Source organism: Heteronotia binoei, chromosome 1 (genome assembly GCF_032191835.1).
Source record: "Heteronotia binoei isolate CCM8104 ecotype False Entrance Well chromosome 1, APGP_CSIRO_Hbin_v1, whole genome shotgun sequence".
Taxonomy (NCBI): domain Eukaryota; kingdom Metazoa; phylum Chordata; class Lepidosauria; order Squamata; family Gekkonidae; genus Heteronotia; species Heteronotia binoei.
The window spans coordinates 197403461-197427586 of NC_083223.1; the positions used below are offsets into that span (position 1 = coordinate 197403461).

Sequence of the window (24126 nt, forward strand, 5' to 3'; positions counted from 1 at the left end):
TTTCCACTGAGTTCTTATTCTTCTCCTCCATATTACTGATCCTCCCTGTCTTATCAGTGCAAGCAGAAGGCACTCACTAACAGGGATCTTTCCCAGCAACCCTCAAGATCTCTGAAGAGCTGAACCAGCCAGAACCATCCTCACCTTGCTGTTGTGCAAGTGAGCACCATTAGCGGAAGTGGAACATAGACCCAGTAGAGAAACAAGTTAAAAAGTACCTTATAAGCCCTGCTACTATTGGATTTATCCAAGGAGAAGGTATGAGCTATTAAAAGAGATGGTTGGAGTTATTGAACTATAAGCATAACACAGATTCATGCTGCCCTTTCCCCAAGAGGCTACAACTGGAGCTTCTGGGATACACCTCAACAAAACAAACAGTAGTAGTAAGCCAGTTATTCTTTAATTAGCTACTTATCCGTAAGATTTGCTCCCCTGTGTGCTGTTTACTGGGGATTCTTTGGTGAATGACTTGCACTCAGCATAGGGTTGCCAAGTAACACCAGAAATCATGCATGTCTCCTACAGAAGGAAGCTACAGCTGCATTGTCTTTCATTGTCATGGATGTGATCTTAGTCCCTGCTAACCCCAACCTAAGCCTGAAGGTCAGAAACCATTCTTGCTTCTTCAAAGCAGCTGCTGTTTTACTTACTTACGCTACTATAAACTATGCGTAAAAATAGTATCTCTCCCATCCCAATGGCTTGGGGGCTACAGTTCAGTGGTAAAGCATTTGCTTTGCATGTAAGACGCTCTTCCAGTTACTGTTCCTAGTATATCTGGCTAAAAGAATAAGGTAATAGGTGATACAACAGATTTCCATTCAGGAGCTGCTGCCAGTCAAACAGTACTGGCATTGGCAGATCAGTGGTCTGTCTCCTGAAAGTCTTTTCAGCTGATGTACTGTGCAAACATTCCAGTAGCCTTGCCCCAGTTACATGACATGCATCAAGGCATTAAAATGATCACATGGAAAAACTGCTGTTAAGCAATAACTTATACAACGACTCAGTTGCAAATAGCTCTATTTCAGCTTGTGGGTTTTTTGAGCATGGAAGTGAAAGAAACAAGCTTTTCAGTCTCTGCTTTGGTTATGGGGTCTTCCAAATTAACTTTGGCATGTTTTTAAATACCTGGTTTGCATTTCCCTGGGTAGTGAGGACTCTAAAGAGCTTTTTCTGCTTGGTGGAGGCATACCATGTGTTGATCCACCCTCCACTTAAAGAGACAGATTGCCCTGGCACACTAACACATTCCTTGATTAATCTGAAGTTATACATCTGTGGCCATAGAAGAAAATGTGTTACTGAACAGAATTCATTCTTCCAATTTAGCAAAAGGGACCTTGCTCTCTTTATTATTAGAATTGTCCTTCCAGTACAGTGTAGTTTGTGCCTCTGGTCTTTTACACCAGATGTTTTTAAAAGCTTAGAGTTAGAATTCACATGTAAACAACTGGTCTACAGTCACTGTAGGCTATAGCTGAAAGGGTAGCATTTCTTACATACAGTATTTCCACAGGAAATGTTCAGATTATATTTTGAATTATGAAATCATCCACCAGTTTGTTATATAGGCTACATTAATTAAAAACTAACCACACAGGTACTTTTCATATATTGCACGTCGAGAGCTGTGAGCCGACCACAGCTGTAAGAAGCAGGCTTCAGGTTCATCACAGAAAAATTACGTTTGCATCCCAGGAGGATGGACAAGTCCTCATTAAAGGTGATCAAAATGCACAATGCTAGAGATTGGAGACAACTTATTCTTCCATTTTTTAAAAAGCTACATTGAAACCAAATCTAAAAGTCAAAAGAGTTGGTTGTGCTGAAGCCACTGAAATTCTCACCACAAGAAACGTGGCAGAGTTCAGTCCAGAAATCTCAAATCATGGTTTCTGTTCAAGATGATGTGCTGAGTCCTGTGAGCTAGTTGGGGATGGAGGACGCTGAGGACCTTGGTAGTTATTGGGTCCTGAAGGCGGCAAGTCTCTGATTGGAGGAGGAGGATAGTCCCTTAATCCTTGTAGGGGTAGCCGTGGAGGATAATCTCTGGGGGTTGGAGGTCGGAAAGGAGGCGGTCCATGGAGATATCCTCTGTGCTCTGGGGGTGGCAGTGGGCCAGGTGGAAAGTCTCTCATTCCAAAGGGAGGACCAGGTGGATAGTCTCTTGGAATGGGTGGCGGAGGACCACCACGCACTGAAAGGAAAGGAAGAACCCTTTACGAACAATTTTGCTTTCAACAGCACTTTAGCAACACATATATGAGTAAATGTGACTTATCTCAACCTGACAGTGAACACAGAATCCCAAGACATCTGTGCTTTCACTTTAAGCAAGTATACTCCTGGTTTGCAAACCCACTCAAGGTCAGGGGGGAAAACCCCAGATCTTGTACATACATGATGGTGCATTTTGTGCCCTTCACAGCCTCCTTTCACTTCTCTGCTTTGTGGTGGAAAAAGATTTTTAAAGCCTAGGATCCCTTGCTAAACTGGCCTGGAGAAGAATTGCTGACTGATCCCCAAAGTGTCAATCAGCATCTCCCTGGGCACATAAGAAAAAGCCAGAAGAACAAAGCACTGATGCAACCCTTCCTGCCCTCCTCCTCATGACCTGCCTAATTCACAATCAGCATTGCTGTCAGATGGCCATCTAGCCTCTGTTTAAAAACCTCCAAGGAAGGACAGTCCACCACCTCCCGAGGAAGCCTGTTCCACTGAGGAACAGCTCTGTGTTTAGCAGGAAACTGTGATTTCATTTCAACCTATTGCTGGTCTGACCTGGGGCAAAAGAAAACTATTCTGCACCATCCTCTATATGACAGCCCTTCAACGTATTTAAGGATGATGGTCATATCACTTCTCAGCCGCCCTGAGCCACTTGGTGGGAAGGGCGGGATATAAATCATAAATAAACTAAAAACTGTCCAGGCTAAACATACTCAGTTCCTTCAACCTTTCCACAAAGGACTTGGTCTTCAGACCCCTCACCATCTTTGTTGCCCTCCTCTGGACACGTTCCAGCTTGTCTATATCCTTCTTGAATAGTAGTGGCCAGAACTGAACTGAACACATCACTTTAGCACTTCTGTTCAAACACTATACTTCAGCCCAAAATCACATTTGCCTTTTTAGCCACAACATCACATTGTTGACTGATGTTCAGTGTATGGTTCAGTAAGACCCTTAGATCCTTTTCACACATATTACTGCCCAGTCAAATCTTCCTTATCCTTTAATTATGCATTGGATTTTTCTTACCTAAATGCAGAACTTTACATTTATCCCCATTAAAATTCATTTTATTTGTTTTAGCCCAGTTTTCCAGCCTGTTAAGATCATCCTGTGTCCTGACTGTCTTCTACTGTATTGCGACCCCTCCCAATTTAGAATCATCTGCAAATTTAATAAGCATTCCCTCCATTCTGGCAAAAGATGCAATGGCTGGACAGCATTACTGATACAACCAACATGAATTTGAGCGGACTTTGGAGGGTGGTGGGGGACAGGAGGCCTGGCATGACTTCATCCATGGGGTCACAAAGAGTCAGACTCGATTGTGAGACTGAACAACTATTCCTTCATCCAAATCACTGATAAAGATATTAAACAAACAGGCCTCAAGACAGATCCTTGAGGCACTCCACTTGTCACTCCTCCAACAGGATGAGGAACCATTCACAAGCACTCTTTGGGTGCAATCTGTCAACATACAATGAGTATTACATCTTTTGGTTTCTGAAAAAGAAGACTGCATAAGAGGCATAACAGCCCTAGCCATGGCCATTTACACACTAATAGGTAGAAATGGACTACTCAATATGATTTATAGCCATGAAGGCACAATTGCTAGCTTCATGCATATGAGCCAGAAAGGTGAATTCTGGCAACAAAGGGACCTCCCCAACAGATATTGATTCAATCGCTCACTAAAGGCTGACTACTGTACTAGATGTATTTGGATTCTATCAAGGCATTTCTAAAATACAGTACTCTATTAGAAAGGAATACAAGACAAGAAAGAACTCCCAGTAAAACCAAGCCACAATAGATACAACCTTCTAACTGATACAATATGGCTATGCCACAGTACTGTGATGTCAGAAAGACTGTCTTTAACAAACCTACCTGCCTCAAAGTCTCTTTTCTTCCTCCTTTAGTTTCTTGACCAACTCGGCCTGCTCCATGGATTCCACTGTGTATCCTGGCCTGGTTTACTGGCTCACTTGCTATACCTAGTCCTACTCCATGTTCATCCTTCTCCAGATCTCCTTTAGATTACTGACAATCTCTGTTCAGATCCCCACTTGACTCCCCTACCCCAGCCTCTCTTCCTGGAACACCAAATCTGAACTGTGCAGGCCCAAGGCCCTCTTGGAATATCAGCTGTCTAGATCAGGGGTGACCAACGGTAGCTCTCCAGATGTTTTTTGCCTATAACTCCCATCAACCCCAGCCATTGGCCATGCTGGCTGGGGCTGATGGGAGTTGTAGGCAAAAAAAAACATCTGGAGAGCTACCATTGGCCACCCTTGGTCTAGAGACAGTTTGGTGAGTGGTTAAGTGTGCGGACTCTTATCTGGGAGAACCAGGTTTGATTCCCCACTCCTCCACTTGCACCTGCTGGAATGGCCTTGGGTCAGCCATAGTTCTGGCAGAGGTTGTCCTTGAAAGGGCAGCTGCTGTGAGAGCCCTCTCCAGCCCCACCCACCTCACAGGGTGTCTGTTGTGAGGGGAGAAGACATAGGAGATTGTAAGCCGCTCTGAGTCTCTGATTCAGGGAGAAGGGTGGGATATAAATCTGCAATTCTTCTTCTTCTAGATGCATGTTGTCTCTAGGTAATGCATTCCTTAGCTCTTTTTGTCATCTTACCTCTTCACCACAGCATTCTCCTTGAGTTAGACACTGCCCAGTGATTATGTATGAACATTTGGGACTATTTACCTATTCCGGACATTTTAGTGATTGATGCCACTCAATGCTTTTTTTGTAGCAGGAACTCCTTTGTATATTAGGCCGCACCCACCCTGATGTAGCCAATCCTCCTGGAGCTTACAATAGACCCTGTAACTAAGAGCCCTGTAAGCTCTTGGAGGATTGGCTACATCAGCGGTGTGTGGCCTAATATGCTAATGAGTTCCTGCTACAAAAAAAGCCCTGGTGCCATTGATAAATATTACTCTGAAGCATGAATTATTTTTTGTTCCTGCTCAGGCTGTTTGTGATTATCAGTATATTTGATTCTCAACATGGCCAAATCTACAGATACTTAAAGTGAGAGACTGAAGCCAGGAACAAACAAGAAGGATCTTTCTATGAAGTTCGCAGAAAAATCTGAAATCTAAAAAAGTATACTTTGGGGTTGAATGGCCCTCTGTGAACAGAAGTAGTGCCTGTAACTTTATGAAATCAGTTCCCTCATTGGCTGGTGCTAGGAAATTATTCCAGGCTCGGTTTCCATCAGTAAAGTGGGGCAGGGACCTTTCCAGGACTGTTTTGAGGCCAGGCCTCACAACAACCACCTTGATACCACATGACCTGCATTACTTTCCCAGGACTGGCTGCTCACTACCATTGAGCAGCTGCCAGCACAAGAAAGCCAGTGTACTAATAATGGCTCAAGTTTCAGACTAGTATTTGGGAGATCCAGGCTTGAATCCCCACTCTGGCATGAAATCTTGCTGGGTGACCTAGGAATAGTCATATTCTCACCATAATCTACCTCACAGAGTTGCTTGTGAAGATGAAAGGGAAGATAATAAGGTAAACTGCTTTGGTTTCACATTGTGAGAAAGCTGCACTATACATGTAGTAGATGAAGGGGGAGATAAAATGTAGGTTGGTTAGTTGATCGGGAAGAAAAGAAATTAGCATGGACAGGTGAGGATACAGAGGTTGCTGGGAGGAGGTAAAGAGGAAATACTGCAGGAATAGGACAGGGAAACGTGAACTGCCACTCACAAGTCTGTGTGGTTTCCCTATGGTGCAACTGGATGTGGCCCAGCAGCTGGCACAGTGCAACTCAGGCAGACTGTTCCCAGGTAAAAGAAAGGAGGAAAAACTGAAGACTGGGGGAAGGGGCAGATAAAAGCAGGTTGGCTGATGGGTGGAAAGAAGAGAAAGAAGAGGATAATGTAAGAGTCTATATGACTTTCAGGGAAGCAAAATAAAAAGGGGAGGGCAGGGAAAATGTTCTACTAAATTCCAAGCCTGCCACAGAACATTACCCATTTGTTTTAAAGATCACATAACAATGCGTGTCATTCCCCTCACAAACATACCCCCCCAACAAGAGAATAGAAGTGAGAGGAGACAGAAAAGATGCTTCTCTCTTATTTGGCTTTCCAGAATAAATACAGACCTATGTGGGAAATGGACGTCATTCACAGAGAACAATTCTCCACTAGCGTTATGCCGCTCTTACTCTCCTCTCCGTGGGGCTTCCGTCAGATTTCACACTAGCTACCCCAAGGCTGCAACTCACTTTGCCTCTTTCGTGCAGCAAACAAGATCCTCTAAAAACCAGTTTCTGTTTGCTGTTCAAAAGAGGCAAAGCAAGTTGCAGCCCCAGAACAGCTAGTGTAAAATCCAAGGGAAGCCCCACGGAGAAGAGGAGCATGAGAGTGGCATAAGGTCAGAGACTCTTGTCTAACCTACACACGCATTTCTGAGCACATGAAGTAAAAGAAGTATTCTTCTGCCAATGCATCATTTAACTTTAAGTATACACAGAAATGCCTGCCAAACACTTGTTATAAATGCTAGCGCAACCATGGCTGTGAATAGAAATCCATTATGTCAAAATAATATTCTGTACTTGAAGTATTTTAGTTACTGGTAATTAGCTCTCCAACTGGTATAACTATACCGGCTAGGCCCTGCCAATTCTGCACAAGACAGAACTGAATGCTCTTTTAAGTTGCATGTTGATAAGAGTTCCTGTTCTGCAACATGATGATAAAAATCAAATACATAAATAAATTCTGGAATTCATAAGGCTGTTCAATTTTAAGTAATCATTTCAGCACAACATACATCACAGCAAACATACCTAAAGAGAGAGGAAGAGGACGAGGTCCATAGGGCGCTCGTGGTGGAGGTCCAAATCGAACAGGAGGTGGCAAAGGTCCAGTTGTTGAAGGTGCCATAATGGGAGGACCAGGAAAAGGTGGTTGTCCTTTAGAACTTACGTTAACCTGTAAAAAATCACAATGTTAACCTTCTAGTAGATGGCCAATAAAATGGAAAACTGAGCTGCTCACCAAACAGTATTTTGAGACAGAGTCATGTAGCGGCAGGGTTTTTGAACTCCATTTATCTCCATATTGAGATTTTCTTTCTCTTAACAAACATATTCCAAAGAATGGACTCCCAATCATGTTCATGCTGTCTAAATCTCCTTCATGTGCAAATGACAGCAAGGCCAAACAGATTCCATTCTAACATAAAAATCTAGACACAAGGTTTATAAAAGCCTTAAGTATCAGGAACCACCACATCAGAAAGATTTCTGCAGAATAAGAGTTATGTTGTCCTTAAGAAGATTAAAAAACTTGGCTTTTCCAAATTCAATGTTAAAATGATATTAGTTGCTCCGAAGATGCAAGTAAGCTTAACACATCAAAAAGCCTACTAAGAGATGCAGCTCATGAGTGAGTTGAACTGAGTTCTGCAAAGAACCATTGTGTTATTCCACTACATAAAACAGCATGCTCCTATTCCATCTTTTCCATCAAAGCAACGGAAGCAACAGCACCATACCCAGCTTCTCAGTACTCACTGCAGTTGTTTCAGCAGATGAAGGTGGAACAGCATCAGCAGAGGGGGCTTCCTGCTCTTTGAGAGGATTTTGCTTTATTTTCCCCCAACAAAACAATGACAGTGAGAGGACAGACAAAATAGATGATACATAAGTAAGAAGCAATGCAACCTATATAACAGAGTAAGAACTAAGATTCTGCCTTGAGTGTCTCCAAAGCAGCAGAAAAAAAGACTCATCCCCATTTACTCACCATTCCATCCACTAGTGTAGAAGATGGAGAGGATGTTCTTGGCCCACAATTGATGAGGGGTGCTACAGCAGGACCAAGATCTGGAAAGAGGAGAAAAGATCGCCATACATTTATACTGCTTCTGAAAAAGATTACATAATTATTTAGCTGACTAGTAGTTGCATAGCTGCAGCCTCACCTGGAGCAGATATTCTTCCTGACAGCTCAGAATGCCTTCTTGGGACTGGAGGACCATCAGGAATAGGAGCACCTGCAGAAGATTGAACTCACAGGTCATCCATTTGCATGGTAAAACAGCTGCTCCTGCCATGGTATTCTTAGTGCTCTCCACTTAGACACACTTTTTCCCATTGTACATGGTACTAGTGCAATGATTAACACATTGCAAGCTCATCCTCCCAATCTTAAGAAGAAATAAGGGATACACTGGCACAGGAGTTCTAAAAAGTAAAACTAACCAGGCTCCCTGCTTTTAAAGCTAAATAATAATCCTTACTAAGTGGGGAACCTTATTAGTTTCAAGTGCAGTTAAAATTGGTGCCAACGTATCCCCTAACTATGGTAAGGTGGGAGGGGAAGCACATGATCCACTCTTGATCCGTTTAACCATGGTTGAGAGGCCCTTGCACTGTCTGAAATTGGAACAAGACATCTGAGACAAAGTATTTAATGAGAACTATCACAATTAACTTTTAGATAGCCTGGAATGTTCAAATACAATCACCACTGTTAACAACTGAATTAGAACAGTTATTCCCAAATCAAATACACAACTACCAGGAAGTACATTCTACTCATTTTAAATGGAACTATCTTAAGTTCATTGATTTATGTAGTGTGTGTGAGGCACGTGCAGCAGAGCTTTTTAGCATCCAGGATTATTCATTTGCAAGACTAAAGGCATACAAGCCAGCCAAAGGTAAACTATTTGAGTTCTACTGAGTTTAATAGAAGGAAATTTAAGCACATGGTTGGTTCACCAATTGGAATCAATCAGTCAAGAAGTGTTTAGCATGGGCTGGACTGTAGCCTAAATGCTTTAAAATATGGTGTTACAGAATACCATTATCCTGTTTAACTAGAAGCCATTTGTTACTTTCACTATTTTTTTTTTTTTGTTCTTAACATACATAAGACAGAAACCAGAAATTAGCTGCAAATCTAGTCATTTAGTAGTTGGATTTCAGTCTCAAAATAATTGGGAGGCTGCAGACCAATGCGTATCTTAAATGGGTTAACCCTTTTACTTTAAGGCTCATACTTCTGAATAAATTCAGGGCTGCCTTCCTGGATAAGAACAGTTGGCAAATCCTTAAACGACAAGGAAGAAGAGATTTTCCTAGCACTAACTGAAGTATGAGTTGTAAAGTCTTAATCACAAGCAGCTTGCATAGATTCTTCTGGCTGTTAGGAGCAGCCAATTTCCATTTCCATTCAACACTGATAAGACTCTAATAGGCTACTGAGAAAATGACAATGAGTTAAAAAGGCATGATGGCCATTTGGCATTAACACAAGATACAGAAAGTGTGATGTAGCAGTTAATAAGCAGTAACTCTTTAAAACAATTCGTTTACCAAAGTAACTTGAGGGGAAAAAAATGTGATTTCTTACTATGTTCACTTCTGGAGCCTTCCCTTGGATTGGCAGAAAGGGGCCGCACAGGAGGTTCCATCATTAGTGGTGGCGAAGGAGCCCCCCCACTCACAGGTGAAGGCCCAAAGGATCCATCTCGACTCACTGGACCTGTAATATGGTAGGAGTAATGTACTATCACTGGTGCAGAATATTTATCTGTTTTCAGAAGAGTGGCACTTCAGTTTACTGGCAACTGATAAGTGAAAAGGATATTTACCTCTGCGGGGAGGGACTTGATGGTCTGGTCGACCTGGAGTTGGTTTCACAATTAATGGTCTCTGAAGTGCAGCTATTTTTTTATTTACCTCTATTAACCTAGTAAAAATAAACTTAATTATTAAAAAGACACTTTCATAAAGAAGCTGCAGCCGGATGTGTATCAGCATTGTCTAATCCAGTGACAGACTGAGCTGACTTGTTTGTGTAGGAACATGCAGAGAACATGCTTACTTTTGCCTCAGGTTGGCAGCTTCCCTTTTCTCTTCAGCCAATAATCTCTCTGCAGAACGTGCTGTAAGCTATAAGGGAACAAATTGTGGAAATACATTTAATGAGCCAGGTACAAACAACAGTTTAGAATTCTAATATCATCCATTGTTTGTAAACCATGGATTAATAAACTCTGAATGTGAGATATGTGGGCATCTCACATTCAGAGTTTATTAATCCATGGTTTACAAACTATGGCTCAAAATGAAGCCTGAATGCAGGCAATATGTAATGCAGCAGCATTAAGTTTCTTACTTGGTGGAATAGAGTTTGCGATGAACCAATTTAATAATGATTTTGTAGGAGGGAAAAACCTTACCCAGTTGTCATGGGCTTTCTTCTCATGACTAGCAATCTGAAAACATTAAAAAAAATTAAATTAAATTGCACACTTCCCCAACATATTCCACATTCACATTCTCAAAATCCTCTCAGGACAGCATCATACCTGATTTTTGTAAGATCGCTCTGTTTTCTGCAATTCCTCTTCCATTTCCTGAATTCTCTGCCTAGCAAAAAAAAGTTAAAAGCTTAATTTTGTTCACCATTCTAAACCACAGGACATTAATACTTCAAATGTCTGGGAAGGGGCTGTGGCTCTCTGGAGTAGCCTCTGCTTTGCATACATAAGGTTCCAGGTTCAATCCCCAGCACCTCCAGTTAAAAGGGCCAGGTCTCTGCCTGAGACCTTGGAGAGCTACTGCCAGTCTGAATAGACAATACGGATTCTGATGGGCCAATGGTCAGATTCACTATAAAGCAGCTTCATGTGTTAATGTGTTCAATTACTTGTAAATTTTCACTTCCTCAACAGCCAAGATAGCTTTTTCATCTGCAGCAGAGAGCTTCTGCTCCTTCTCTTGTCGCTCATACTCTTCTTGTGTCAGCTTTCTGGGAGAGAATAGAAGAAAGCAAATTAAGCAAGACATAGATCTGCCCCACCTGGCAACAGTCACTTGAGCAGCCACATCAAAAGCAAGGACAGTTAAGGAACACCAGAAGACATAGGGCTCACAAAGTCAAAGTAGGTGAAAGGGAAATCAGAGCTCTGGCATCTAGGACTGCTAATAAAGATAGTGAGGTAAACACTCTCTGTTCATGGTTACAAAGTAGGTTGGGCATTCTGCCTCTACCTCAAACTATTAATGGATAAGGAAGGATCCCTCACCACACATGGATATCCCTGGAGGGAGCAGGGGGGGGGGGTTGCTTCTCTTGTCCCCACAAAAAAACATATATTCAAACGTATGTCCCTTCTCACCAACAAAGATCTAAGATGTCAAAGAATCTTTCTAGTCACATACACTGTTTTCCATGTGGACTGCTGCTATGGAAGATCAGGACCAGTTTACATGCAACTGCAAGCCTATGGAACTCCGTAGGGGCTTTTTTTCCTTCCAAAATGTCCAGCTGAAACCAGACTTCAGCTTTTAAGAGTAAAATGTAGACTGATAAACATAAATATGAAATTGCTGAGTATGCAAACCCAGGTGTCATGGCTGCGGTCAGATACAAATGATCATGTCACCCTCTCAGTGGCAAAATTCATAGGCACAATAATGAAGTTCAAGAGAAATAATACTAAGGTCTTTAAAAATAATTTTAACTTCTACTTAAAGCAATAACCATATAAGCACTACTTGATAGACTAACAAATTGACCACAAACGCTGCCTCTTCACAACTCAACAATTATTTTCTCTTTATAACAAAAGAATGGGTTTGTGTGTAATCAACATATACTAAAAATAGCAGAGGAAGAGTTGGGCTTTTAATTTGAAAGGTTTTCAAGCAAATATCCATGTGGTAGTATAATGTAAAAACATGAGGAAAGATGCTTACATTAAGAACTACTTTCCTTTAGTAGAAGAGAGGGGTGTAAATACTTTAAATAGAAATTCCTTTACAAAACTTCCAAATTTTAAAAATACGTCATGTTGTATCGAAAAGTTGCATTCCGCTAATGGCTGAGCCTCTTCCATTAGTACAGGAGACACCACTATTAGGGGAAAGGAACTTGGATCCAACACAAGAAAAAGATCCACCTTTGTGACAACCGGCCAGTTTTGTGGTGGTTTACTTGAGAATTTCTATGAGATGTTTTCATTCATGTAAGTATGTTTGGTGATAATATTCTTAACGAAACTTTCTGCCTCTCAGCCTAGCCCAATTCTGATATAAGAGCCAGACTGGGAGAAAAATTCTTCAAAGCACTGGCACAACAGCAAAGGTGAAGCATAAGGAGAAGTACAGTTTAGCTTATTTTGCTTAATTAGCCTTTTTTTGTTTAAAAATGCTAACCCCCCTACTTTATTTACATGAATCTACCTCTCCCCTTCACTCACAAATATACATGTCTCCCAGTCACCATTAGTTTGGCGGCCTTTTTCTCCTACTGGAGCTAACAGCAGCTTGAGAAAGGGGCAATAGAGAGAGGCATTTACTGCTCAGATTAGGGTACTTCAAACGAAATGTGTAGCACAGTGGTCCCTAACCACCGGGCCCCGGACTGATACTGGTCCGTGGCCCATCAGCAACCGGGCCGCCAGCTGAGCTGCCCACCCCCCCGCGGTGCCCCACAGCCTCCTGCCCCCCCCCCCCGTGCCGCCTCCTCCTCCTCCCGTGTCGCCTCCTCCTCCCTCTGTGTTTGTTATGTTAAGCTAGGGAAAGTGCCTTTCCGGCTCTTTAAAAGCTCACCTCTCTCCCCGCAGCAGCAGCTGATCCGCAGGAGAAACTGGCAGCAGTGGCGAGCAACCGCTGAACAAGCTGCCCTTGCCTCCGGAGGCAAAGGCAGCGCCGCTTGTTTAGCAGATTGCTCACCGCTGCCACGGGGGCGGGACACAGAGGCAAGCTTTTAAAGAACTGGGAAGATGCAGGAGGAGGAGGCGGGGCGGCTGCGCAGCACAGGGGACCAAATTCAGTCCCCAACCCCCCCTCCCCCCCCATGGTTCCCACACCCTGTCGGTCCTGGTGCCAAAAAGGTACTGACTAAAAATGAAGGCACTGCAGACTCACTGCTGAAGCTAAGAAGGGCAAAGGCCTGGCTTGAATAATGGATAAGAAACCACAAGGGAAACTCACACATGCTGCCAACAAGAGCTTTGAGGGAAGGAAAATTTTAAGATCTGACGTATCTAGTAAACAGACATCTACACCTCCCATCTTACTTATAATATATTTTAGATTTCTCTTTACTTTAAATTCCAGTACGTACTTTTGAAGTGCCATCTCCTTCTGTTGGTAAAGCTCAGTAAGAATCTCTACTTTCTGTTGCAGAGTTTTACACTCATTTTCTAGCTGAGATTTTGTTGTCTGCAAGGAACAGGAATCATGTTCCAGCTTCTTGATTTGCTCTGCAATAAAACATACATACATATAATAATAATAGATTTTATTTATATGTATGTTATATAGTATATCTGTGATGGTGAAGACTTCAATACAGATTAGCTGAGTTGGTGTGGCATCACAAAATGATTACATGCTTTGGGGGGAAATAGTCTGAAGTCCAGTTTCTCTGATGAAAAGGAACATGTCAGTTTGGTTGAGCCAACCTCACATAAGGGAAACCTGGCAGTACCGGAATGAGGACACTGTGATTCAGAAGTAGTTAAGGAACAAGGTGCCCAAAGAAGGACAGGTGGATAATGAGCATTTAAGGAAAGGAAGAGAAATGGCACACTGAAGCAAGATCAGCTATACGCATTGCAGGACTGTACAGAAATTTCTTAGCACTTAAGCTCAGGACTGATCAGTGCATTCTGGGGTAAGAGAAAAGTCAAAAGACAGGCTACCTAACAGAAATGGGGCAGATCAAGCAGTGTCCTGAAAAGCAGCCCCGATGGCATAGTAGGTTCTGATGCATTGTTAAAGGGTTGCATCCAGACAACATTTTCCAGTGACAAAATAAAACCTTCATGGTTCTCCCTCTCCCACACACAGTAGCTCATTGATTTCCACAAAATGCTGCTTATTGAGAATAGGAAACCCTGGGGAATGACATGAGGGCCATCTGCAGTGGGAAGGGGAAATAGTTAGAAATGGTCAATTTAGTCCAGATACAACCTGAAGGGAGGAGCCATGGACAATACACACTCTGGGGCAAACTACAAATGGAGGACGGTGTGTTAGTGGAAGGAAGGAAAACAGCAGTCAAAGGAGATCTTGCAAGTGTGGACAAAGATGTCAAGGGGCACATAGACCCATTTGACAGGGCAATTCTGAAAACATTGCTTCCACAGTCACTGAAACAATGTCACCTACCGTCCCTAAGGACGTCACTATTTACCAGGTGCTTTATTAGGTTTTAGGCACCAGGTGGAAACATTTTTTTATTTTTCCCGGCACTTCATAATTACTTTTTTTGTGTGTGTATGGAATCTGGCTGGACTTTTGCATTTTGCTTTAAAGCTATTCTGAAAACATTGCTTCCACAGTTTTATTAATATTGTTTTATTTCTTTTCTTATAGCTATATATATATAAATAATCCAATGTCTCTATTTGCTGCCAAAGCAAACTGCTTCTAAAAGAATTTTAACTGTTATTTTTATATTGGTTTAATACTGTTTCTGGTGTGTGGATATTTTAAATGATGATGATTTCATCATGCATACTGCCTTCAAGGTAGCATACATTTAAATAAACATGTAAATAAGTGAGCTGAAAAATCAGAGGATTGGGGAAGAGCGAGAACTTCATACTGATCTGAATTAGCCAGACAGTTTGGCTGCAGGTTTTTCATATACTAGTGGGAATGAGAATTACCTTGCTAGCTGAACTACTGCTGAAGTTTTTATTGAACACAATTACATGATCAACTGTTTGTTATACACACCTTCTAATTCATGTCTTGCTGTAATTTCATCATTTAGTTTGGACCGTAAGAGATCTCTGTCTTCTTCAATGATTGATAATGTCGTTTTTACCTGCAAAGGGTAACAAAATTACACATAAATTTCTGCTGCAATAGAAGCATAGATTAGGAAATATTGACTAGACAATGCTTCATACCCGTGAAACATCCATCATCTGCTTAATCTGATTCTTCATCATTTCATTTCTGGAATCTAGAAAGAAAAATAATTTTATTCCATTGTGTCAAATATTTAAGTAAAAATTTCCAAATTTAACATATTTTGGTGTATTTACTTGTATCCTTAAATACTTTTAAAAAATTTTATTTTAAGTGTAGGGCTCAATTAATCATTGATGGGATGTGTACTGAAAACATTTATAAACCCACTATGCACATCGACTTGAGACAGGAAAACATTACCGTATCAGTCATTTAAATCATTCTTAATGCATGACTGATGCTAGAAAGGAAGTGCCAGAACAGTCCAAACAAGTTATCTTGTGAACTGCCCACATTACTTACAATTCAGATTTTTAAAAGTTAATCTCTTACTAAGATATTTAGCATAACTTTTGAATGTGCCATTCTACTACTATCAACCCCAATTTTTAGAAAGCCCTACACTTTCAGTCAACAAAATGTCATTTCATGCCCTGACCTGGATAGCCCAGGCAAGTCTGATCTCATCAGATCTCAAAAGCTTAAGCAGGACCAACCCTGGCAAGTACTTGAATGGAAGACCACCTTGGAATACCAGGACCAGGAGGCAGAGGCAGGCTCTGTCAAGCCACTCCTCTAAACATCCTCCATGCCCAGTAGAGGTCATCAGAAATTTCCATGACATCCGAGCATGCGCGTGCGCACACACACAAAATACAAAGAAAAAAACAAAATGTTGATTTATGAAGTTAAACTATACTACTGTGCACTTCTCATTAAACTCATGATTACCATCGAATGCTTGAATCTCTTCCAACTTCTGCATCCTCAAAAGAGTATATATGAGGAGTTATTGCATTCACAAATCAGTCAGGTTATCTAATGCTTTAATACCTGAGTGTTCCCCATTAGCCACATCATTTCCTTCATCCTTCTTTCCATCCAGTTCAGAATCTGCATCAAGCTGTTTCAGCTGCATAATGCAGTTAGTCAAAACCTAAAGCAGTAGTGAAAAAAATCAATCCAATCAAAGGATCACAACATCTGATGCAGCAACTCAGTCACACAGCACATGGAATGCATAAGAAAGTTGTTCCTCAAGAGTTCTTACTTCAATTTCATTTTCCTTGTAGGCAAGTGTTTCTTCAATGTCTTTTTGAGACTTCTGATATGTCTTGATCTGTTCACTGAGCTCAGCATGCCTCTCAGTCCAGCCTTCTGCTTCTTGGAGCAGCTAAGAACACCAGAACAATAATATCAGTATTACTGGTACATGAAGAGCACCAGACCTGCTATACTCCAGGTTTTGAAATAATTCAGTCTAGCAGCTAAAGAATAAAAGGCTATTAAAGCTGTGCTCTGAATCACTACTGCTGTTTCCTTTTTGCTTACAATGGTTTCAAAATTGCAATTTATTTACTACTCTGGAGAGACACTTTGTAAAGACAATACTTTTGCTGCAGCAACTGATAACATGACCTACTTTCATGCACTGCTGCCATTCCTAGAGAAAAGAAGCCAAGCAAGAAGATGCAGACAGCACCAAGTATTACATGGAGACAAGAGAAAGGTAGTCAACAAACAAGCAAGGAATCCCTGCAGCAGTCTTTCTACTGCAAATTATTCCATTATAGTGCTCCAACTGTGCCAGCTTAGAGAAGAAACCTAGGAATAGATCAGTTTTGACAAAAGCTCACAAAGATAAAGAACATAAGCTCCTCCTATATTAGCTATGCATCTCCTCAAGCTCTCTATTTATATTCTAAATCTACTGCAAATTCCATCTTGTTCCAGTGTGATCAGTACCACTGATTCCCTCATTCTCCCTACTTCCATTCGAGGTGAGAACAGTCATGGCAAGGGTAATCACATGGCACCACAATTTGGGAACACCTTCATGGGCCTCTTACAAGTCTTCCTCAGCTCCTTCCCTCTTGTACTTTAGAGTCACCAACAGCTTTTTTCATCATCAGAACACATGGAAATGAAGCTCTCAAAAATTCTACCAGCATTTCAACAGTTTTCACCCTACCATCAAGCTGACCATGGAGCAATAAGTACATTGTCAGGACACCACTGCAGAACTATGCAAATGGCAAAAAAAATACCATAACAAAAAACCACCATCTGCCAAACACTCATATATTTCCAGTCACCATGACAAATACATAGAAAATCTGCAATCTAAAGGCAATCATTATGTTATAACTTTATTTGCTCCAATCTCTCAGAAAGGGATTCTCATCTAACCTAAGGCATTATAAACCCTACTTTCCACTGAATGAAGTAAATAAACTGATAAAGCCAGATTGTGTTTACCAGACATGAGCAGGATGAGGGGCACTGCACTCTCAGTTCTCTCCATACCATCACCAGAGACCTCAATAAACTGAAGTTTCAGAGAGATTACAGTGGGACAGGAGGGAAGGATGTGTGCCTGCACAGAAGACCACTCAATGAACAACAGCTACAGGTAAGTACAATCTTGTTTTCACTGTGGCTTCTGTCCAGTCCCAAACTTGGAGATTAACAAGTTCACTGAGTAGAGGAGGTGGGTGTGAAGTTCTCCAAGAAAGAGACCACGGAGGACTGTCTTCCCAACAGTTGTTTAACATTTCATATTGATCTTCACTCAGAATTGCCTTCTAAAGCAGCAGGGAACTCTCTACAAGTATACTACCCAAAATACAAGCAAGAATGTGGCAAAGAAAAACAGCATTCTTCTGGAGAGAGCAATGATACATAAAGTGGTATTGAACTGCCATGAACTCAAGACAGAGTATAATAGCTTTTGCCAACCCACAAGGATAGGTTGCGTGAGGACGCTGACCAATCCTTCTTGGAGCCTGACAGACCAACACAAAGTAGTGCTGGGTGCCTTGCAGACCAAAACCCAAGAAGTCACATTCAAAGAATGTAAGAAGTACACAAATGTCTGGAATCAGAAAACAGTGTAAGGATCGCATTGTGTGACATGAAAACTGATAGGTAATCTGGGGTAGGGGATCCTGGACAGGCCATCAGACATCCTAACTTTGTGAAATTTCATTAATGGAGAGGGCACAACAAGTTAGAATGCAGAATGTCCTCATTCCGCAGTTGAAACTGCTGCATATTAAAAAAATTATATTCTAAATGAAGCACCAGTGAAGGGCAAAATAAATTGAGCTAGGAGTTATGCCTTCATTTTGTAACATCTTTAAAAATCCAATAAAGATGACCTATAGCTCACAGTTCAAATCGACCTGTAGCCTCTCCTGCATAACAACATTTTTTACACAGGCCTTTTTTGCTTATAGACAGCCTAACTTAAGACAGCTTTTCATCACAAAAAAATGCCCAACAGACACACACAGGAACCAAACTCTGCAACAAACCTAGATGCCAAATTATGTCCCAATATAAAATGAAACAATACTATTATAGAGCCTAAGAACATCATCTTGAGCCTAACCACTTACTCATCATCCAATTTAATGTATGCAATCATGTGGCACGCCCTTCTACTATCTACACTGGACAAACAGGTCTCTATGTAAAAGAATAAATAGACACAAAATATGGCATCAAAAATCACAACATTCAGAAACTGGTGGTGAGAATATTTTAATTTTTCTGGACATATTACTGAAGATTTTATTCTTTATATATTACCCTCCTGGATTAGTCTTGACTTATCTCTAACTGCAACCAGTGTTCCTTCTGAGCTGAGTTAGTGTGAGCTAGCTCACAGTTTTTTAGCCTCTGGCTCACACATTTTTGTCTTAGCTCAGGAAGGACGGTCCCAAATCAAACTGATTTATGCAGTAGCCAAATCACAACTTTAATGCCAGTAGCTCATGAAACAGAATTTTTGCTCACAAGACTCCACAGCTTAGAGGGAGCACTGACTGCAACCCATGGAAGACTGGAACTTCTTACCTCTCTCATCATTCATTATGTGTAACAACCATGTTCATTCTAATCCCCTTACATCGGCACTCAAACTTGAATGATTTACATCTCTCTGCTGTAACTTTTCCTCTAACCCCCTCCCCCTTTGTGTGAGTTTATAAAAACTGTAAAATCGTTAACTGGCTAAGAGAGGGCAAACCAAAACTAAATCCTGAAAAGACAGAGGTAATGCTGATTTGGCAGATGGAAATCTTGAAGGATGTTGTTCTCCCCATTTTGATGGATTTCAGCTGACCATTACTGGATCAAACTTTATTAGAAGAAAGTTGATGCAGTTGCAAAAAACCAACACTTCCTACCAACTCAACCTAGCCTGTAAGATGGCACCTTACCTTGATACGAATCTGGATGGATATCATCTGTATCCACCCCACAACAACTTCAGGACTAGACTACTATAACACACTGTACATCAGTCTCCCCTCAGCCAATTCAAAAACTCCACCTGGTCCAGAATGCCCCATTAGCTATTATCAGGAGCTGAATGGAGCATACATATTACTCCTATTCTGCAGACACACTGCCTATCTGTCACCAGGCTCAGTTTAAGGTATTGGATATCACATATAAAATCCTTCAGGCCCTTGGTCTCTCTTATCTATGAAAACATCTCTCTGCTTATGCTCCACCATATCAGCTTCACACTTGTCAGGAGGGCCTTCTGTGGGTGCCAACCTGCAAATGGGCAATATAAACAGCTGTGCATACATGTGCTTTCTCCACTGTGACTCCCATGGAACATGTCTCATACAATAAACTCCTGTTTCATTTCAATACAATTTTGGGATATGAGAAATGCTGCAGGATATTGAGGACTGGGACTGAACAGAAATTGACCAGTGCTAAGAAAAGAAGTTAAGCAGTGCATGTTCCAAAGCTAAACATTTACTTTAGGAATAACAATATATAGCTGCTTCAAAAACCTGCTTAAGATGTGGCATGGAAATGCTTCAGATAATAAGTTCAATTTCATGAGCACTATACTCACCTGTTCCTTGCTCTTTTTCAATCTTGCATTCTCTTCTTGAACATGATGCAACTCAGATTTCACCTTTTCTTCACTTAGTTTAGCTTCATTGAGAGCTATCTGCACCTAAAATTGCCATGAATTATTTCCAGGTTGAGGCCACAGTCATATGAATTTAACAGATTATACCAAAACAAAGAATTGAAAAGAGAGAAAGCCCAGATCTCTGAAAATTTGCTAATTCTGAGGTGCAGGGATGCCATGCACTGGGGATCCACCTCCTCCTAGAAATTGAAGTATTCTGCAAAAACTTCAATGCAACCATGCCTGGCTTTCATCTGTTCTATAAGTTTATGGCTGGGGTAAGAGGACAATCCCGTTCACAAATACCCTCCCCTCCACTGGCAAGGCTTTTGGAATTCAGAGTCAGAGCGGTTTGTAAGCAATTTTTAGATGGTTTACCTCTGAAAGCTCTACAGAATGCAGCACAATGACTTCTTCAAGTTTCTCCAAAGATTTCTGGGTTTCTGTGATCTATGACAATAAGTATCAACACATGTGTTAGGTAGAAAATTGTGAAATTTCAGTTATTCCAACAACATACTCTACAAAGATTTCTTTAGGTGCTTTCACAGAAGGTCTCTAGAAAGGTAGCATATACATTTTCTGTGTTTTGCTACAATTATACAGTGATCAAATTCAGTTACAAGCTGCAAATGTAGCTTGCTTCAGAAGTCTGTTCCTTATAACCCAAAATGAACGAATTAGCTCACTGTTGATGATACTGAAACAAGCTACTTTCTCTCAGTTACCCCACCACAATTTAGGGATAAGACTGATTACCTTAGATTATTATTGTAAGGACTGAACTGAGTACACTCTATCGCTACTATGCTTCAAAATAAGTAGTTTTTGAACAGAATCATTGTACCTATGCACTATGCAAGGAAAGTAAGATCCAGATTCAGTTTATCTACTAACTTCCCCTGTAAAATTAAGATAGTTTACAGTGATTCAGTGAATGAACAAACCACTATAAAAGAGAATCAAACAATACTAACACACAAATTTCTCATGAACTGCAACAAACATTTCCCAATTAAGAGAAAAACGCAACAAAGTCACTTTGCCCCCCATCTGATCCTGAAATAAAGATGGCTTAGGTTCATTTTGGAGAAAATTCTAATGAAGTGGGATAACAACCAAAGAAGTCAAAGTCACTTCCCAAGAAGTGAAGACATTCATTACATAAAACGTGGTAAAACCCCACATTCAGTTGAAACTGAAGTTTCTTAAATGTTTGCTTACTTGTTCTTGTTTCTTCAGGTTCTGCTCTTTCTCCATTTCTAGCATAGCTTGTAAGTTTTTCACTTTATCATCCAAAAAGCTGTTTGTTTCTTTAAGCTTCTTGAGTGTGTCCTATAACAAAAAATCACAATTAGTAAATATATTCTGTTTGCATACTTTTAACATACCATGAATAAATAGTGTTTGTTTTTTACCTTAAGCCCTGCAGCTTCATCAGAGAGATGTATATTCTGTTTTTGGGTCTCTTTCACAGATTCCTTTGCTTCCCTTATCTAGTTACAAAGTAAAAAAAAAATAAACACAGGAAGTAGTTATTGACATTTATTACTCATGTTTAAATCAGAATCCCTGTCTTTATTACATTAACAGAAATAGAATAAAAAACAGACATACTTTACACTGTGTAAACAGTAAGTTTTTAAATTACAAAATAAGATGCATACATATAGCATAATACCTTTTGATCATATTGTGACATCTTTTCTAAGATTTCTGCCTTTTCTTTTACAAGAGTTTTAATTTTTTCAACAAGCTGATTTTCTGTCACTAGGAAAAAGAAAAATAAGAGTTAATGTGGACTGATTTACTACAGAGCTAAACTACAAAAACTAACTTTTGATAACTTTTGTAACTTTACAATTATAAGTCAAGAATGTCCAATGTGACCCCAGTGAAGAAGGATAAGTAACTTAGGTACTCAAGTCTGTATGCTACAGAAAGAGGTCAAATCAATGCCAGTTCTGATGCATGCAGGGTAAGAATGGGAGATAGTTTAAATAAAGGGCTTCAGGGCAGGAAAACAGCTATTTAAGACTCCTGAACGCATCATCTTCATAATGATACCACACCATGAGATGTCTGTTTGAGATAAGAAAGGCATTCGTTTTCTTGAAAGACACCTCCAGAGACTCCAGCAAAATGTATATTCAGGACCTGCCTAGGAAACTGTGAATCAGGCAGCACAACTAGAACTTAAGAGCTGGCTTTTGGAAGCTGCAAAGATACAAAGATTTGCACACACCCTAGCATTTTCAGGCTTCACTTTTCCATTGCAGCCCTAGAAAACCCTCTGCTGAAGGCAGGGAATAGTTCAGAGCTGGATCTAACAACACACAAAGTCCAACCTGCAGCTGGAAAGGACACCTAATTGCGTGCATGGATACACTTTAGGCCTGCACACAGGACTATCTGACTCTCAACCCTCATATGAATGTTAACACATCTGAAACTCACTATGTATAAAAGACTAAAAACTCACAAGAAAGAAAACCCCATTCCCCCACTGGCTCCCCCATCCCATAGTGCAAGCGGTTGACAGCACTGCCTTGAAGTCAGTTGTCATATCAAGGACCTATGGCAACCCAAAATACCCCCTGAAATTCATCTTTCCCCCCATGCCTGCACACGCATAGCAGCACTGTTAATGTTTCTTTAGCCTGTCCCTTAAACAAGGTAGATTTTTCTGCATGTGCATGCATGCGCACACAGACACACCACTCCAGATCTGCAGAATCACACAATGTAGTTAGCCAGCCCTCAGGTGGATAGCTGAAAGGTCTGAAGCAGCAAAACAAAGTTTGATTCCAGTAGCACCTTTAAGACCAATGAAGTTTTATTCTAGGTATAAGCTTCCATGTGCAATCACACTTCTGCATGCATACAAAAGCTTATACCCAGAATAAAACTTAGTTGGTCTTAAAGATGTCACTGGACTCTAACTTTGTCCTGTAGTTAAGCCCTGTTTTGCACATTTTTTGATTTTCACAGTGACTGGTCGTTAGATATCAAACACAAGAATGACATAGGAATACCATTTATTACGTACTTTATACCAAGCCCATTCTAAGAAACCTGAAAAATCAAAGCAGTTCACAGTAAAGGACAGAAAAGAGTCCTACCTTGATACATTCTACTCTTCACCTACAAATGTAAATGAAAAAGAACAGTGTTATGACAAATATTTAACCATTTATTGATGTCATTCAACAATGAAAAATAAGTATTTCTGGTAACAGAACAGCAACTTCTTTAGTTTCACTTCACACAAATATTCACACTTGTATTGCTTCCAATGTAAGTGTCAAATGACATTGCACAAGCAAGCTTAAAGCATATTCTAAAAACAGCTTCCAGGTCAATGGCTTACTTCAAAGTCAGGCTAAAGGTCTGATTACTCAACTGCTCTATGGCTGTAATTAAGTTAATTACATTTTATTTCAAATCTGTAAACAAAATTATAAGCATGTAAACTGAAATGAGATCAAAATTTATGCTTAATGTAATATTGCAGAAAAGTGTCGCTCCTCAATATACAAAGATTCCATATATGACTGATAGTTCTCCTTCCCTCTCACTCTGAGGTACAGCTGATCCTCAAATCATTATATTTCAGATTTTCATTTTCAGATTAAGTAGTGAACTCAATTACTTAAAAGGTAGGCTATATAGCGACTGCATTTAGCGAATTAGACCATTCCTACAGCTCATGTTTGTTTTATCAGCTGCTAGAGCAATCACTTATATTAAGTGACATTTTTTGTTTCAAGTGATGCCATACTCAATTTTCTATGCAACTAGTTCAATATATTTTAGATCTCTGGTTGGGATGCAGAATCCAGTTTATTTACAAGATGGCTAAATTAAGATGAGTACATGATACAAGATTACAGCTATGGAAGGAAGGGAACATGAAAAAAGCATACTGAGAAAGTAGCACACAACAACAACAACAACAAG

At 40.5% G+C, this 24126-nt stretch overlaps 1 protein-coding gene across 3 annotated transcripts in view; it reads right to left on the reverse strand.

Annotated features, from left to right (window-relative positions):
- Positions 1–1330: 1330 nt before the first annotated feature.
- Positions 1331–24126, reverse strand: part of MIA3 (MIA SH3 domain ER export factor 3) — a 60149-nt gene continuing 37353 nt past the window's right edge. The window contains exons 8-29 of one of the 3 annotated variants that reach the window (XM_060246148.1): positions 23289–23310; positions 21848–21936; positions 21585–21662; positions 21391–21501; positions 20545–20616; positions 20104–20208; positions 16273–16395; positions 16056–16158; positions 15158–15213; positions 14982–15072; positions 13360–13498; positions 10936–11037; positions 10595–10655; positions 10466–10501; positions 10108–10175; positions 9875–9972; positions 9634–9765; positions 8198–8269; positions 8020–8099; positions 7788–7859; positions 7059–7203; positions 1331–2203 (exon numbers count right to left, since the gene is read on the reverse strand). In XM_060246148.1, the coding sequence (XP_060102131.1) occupies positions 1893–2203; positions 7059–7203; positions 7788–7859; positions 8020–8099; positions 8198–8269; positions 9634–9765; positions 9875–9972; positions 10108–10175; positions 10466–10501; positions 10595–10655; positions 10936–11037; positions 13360–13498; positions 14982–15072; positions 15158–15213; positions 16056–16158; positions 16273–16395; positions 20104–20208; positions 20545–20616; positions 21391–21501; positions 21585–21662; positions 21848–21936; positions 23289–23310 (2166 nt within the window). In that variant the 3' untranslated portion in view covers positions 1331–1892. Of the gene's footprint in view, positions 2204–7058; positions 7204–7787; positions 7860–8019; positions 8100–8197; positions 8270–9633; positions 9766–9874; positions 9973–10107; positions 10176–10465; positions 10502–10594; positions 10656–10935; positions 11038–13355; positions 13499–14981; positions 15073–15157; positions 15214–16055; positions 16159–16272; positions 16396–20103; positions 20209–20544; positions 20617–21390; positions 21502–21584; positions 21663–21847; positions 21937–23288; positions 23311–24126 lie in introns of all 3 variants that reach the window. The other 2 variants (XM_060246158.1, XM_060246166.1) reach the window with 2 other exon arrangements.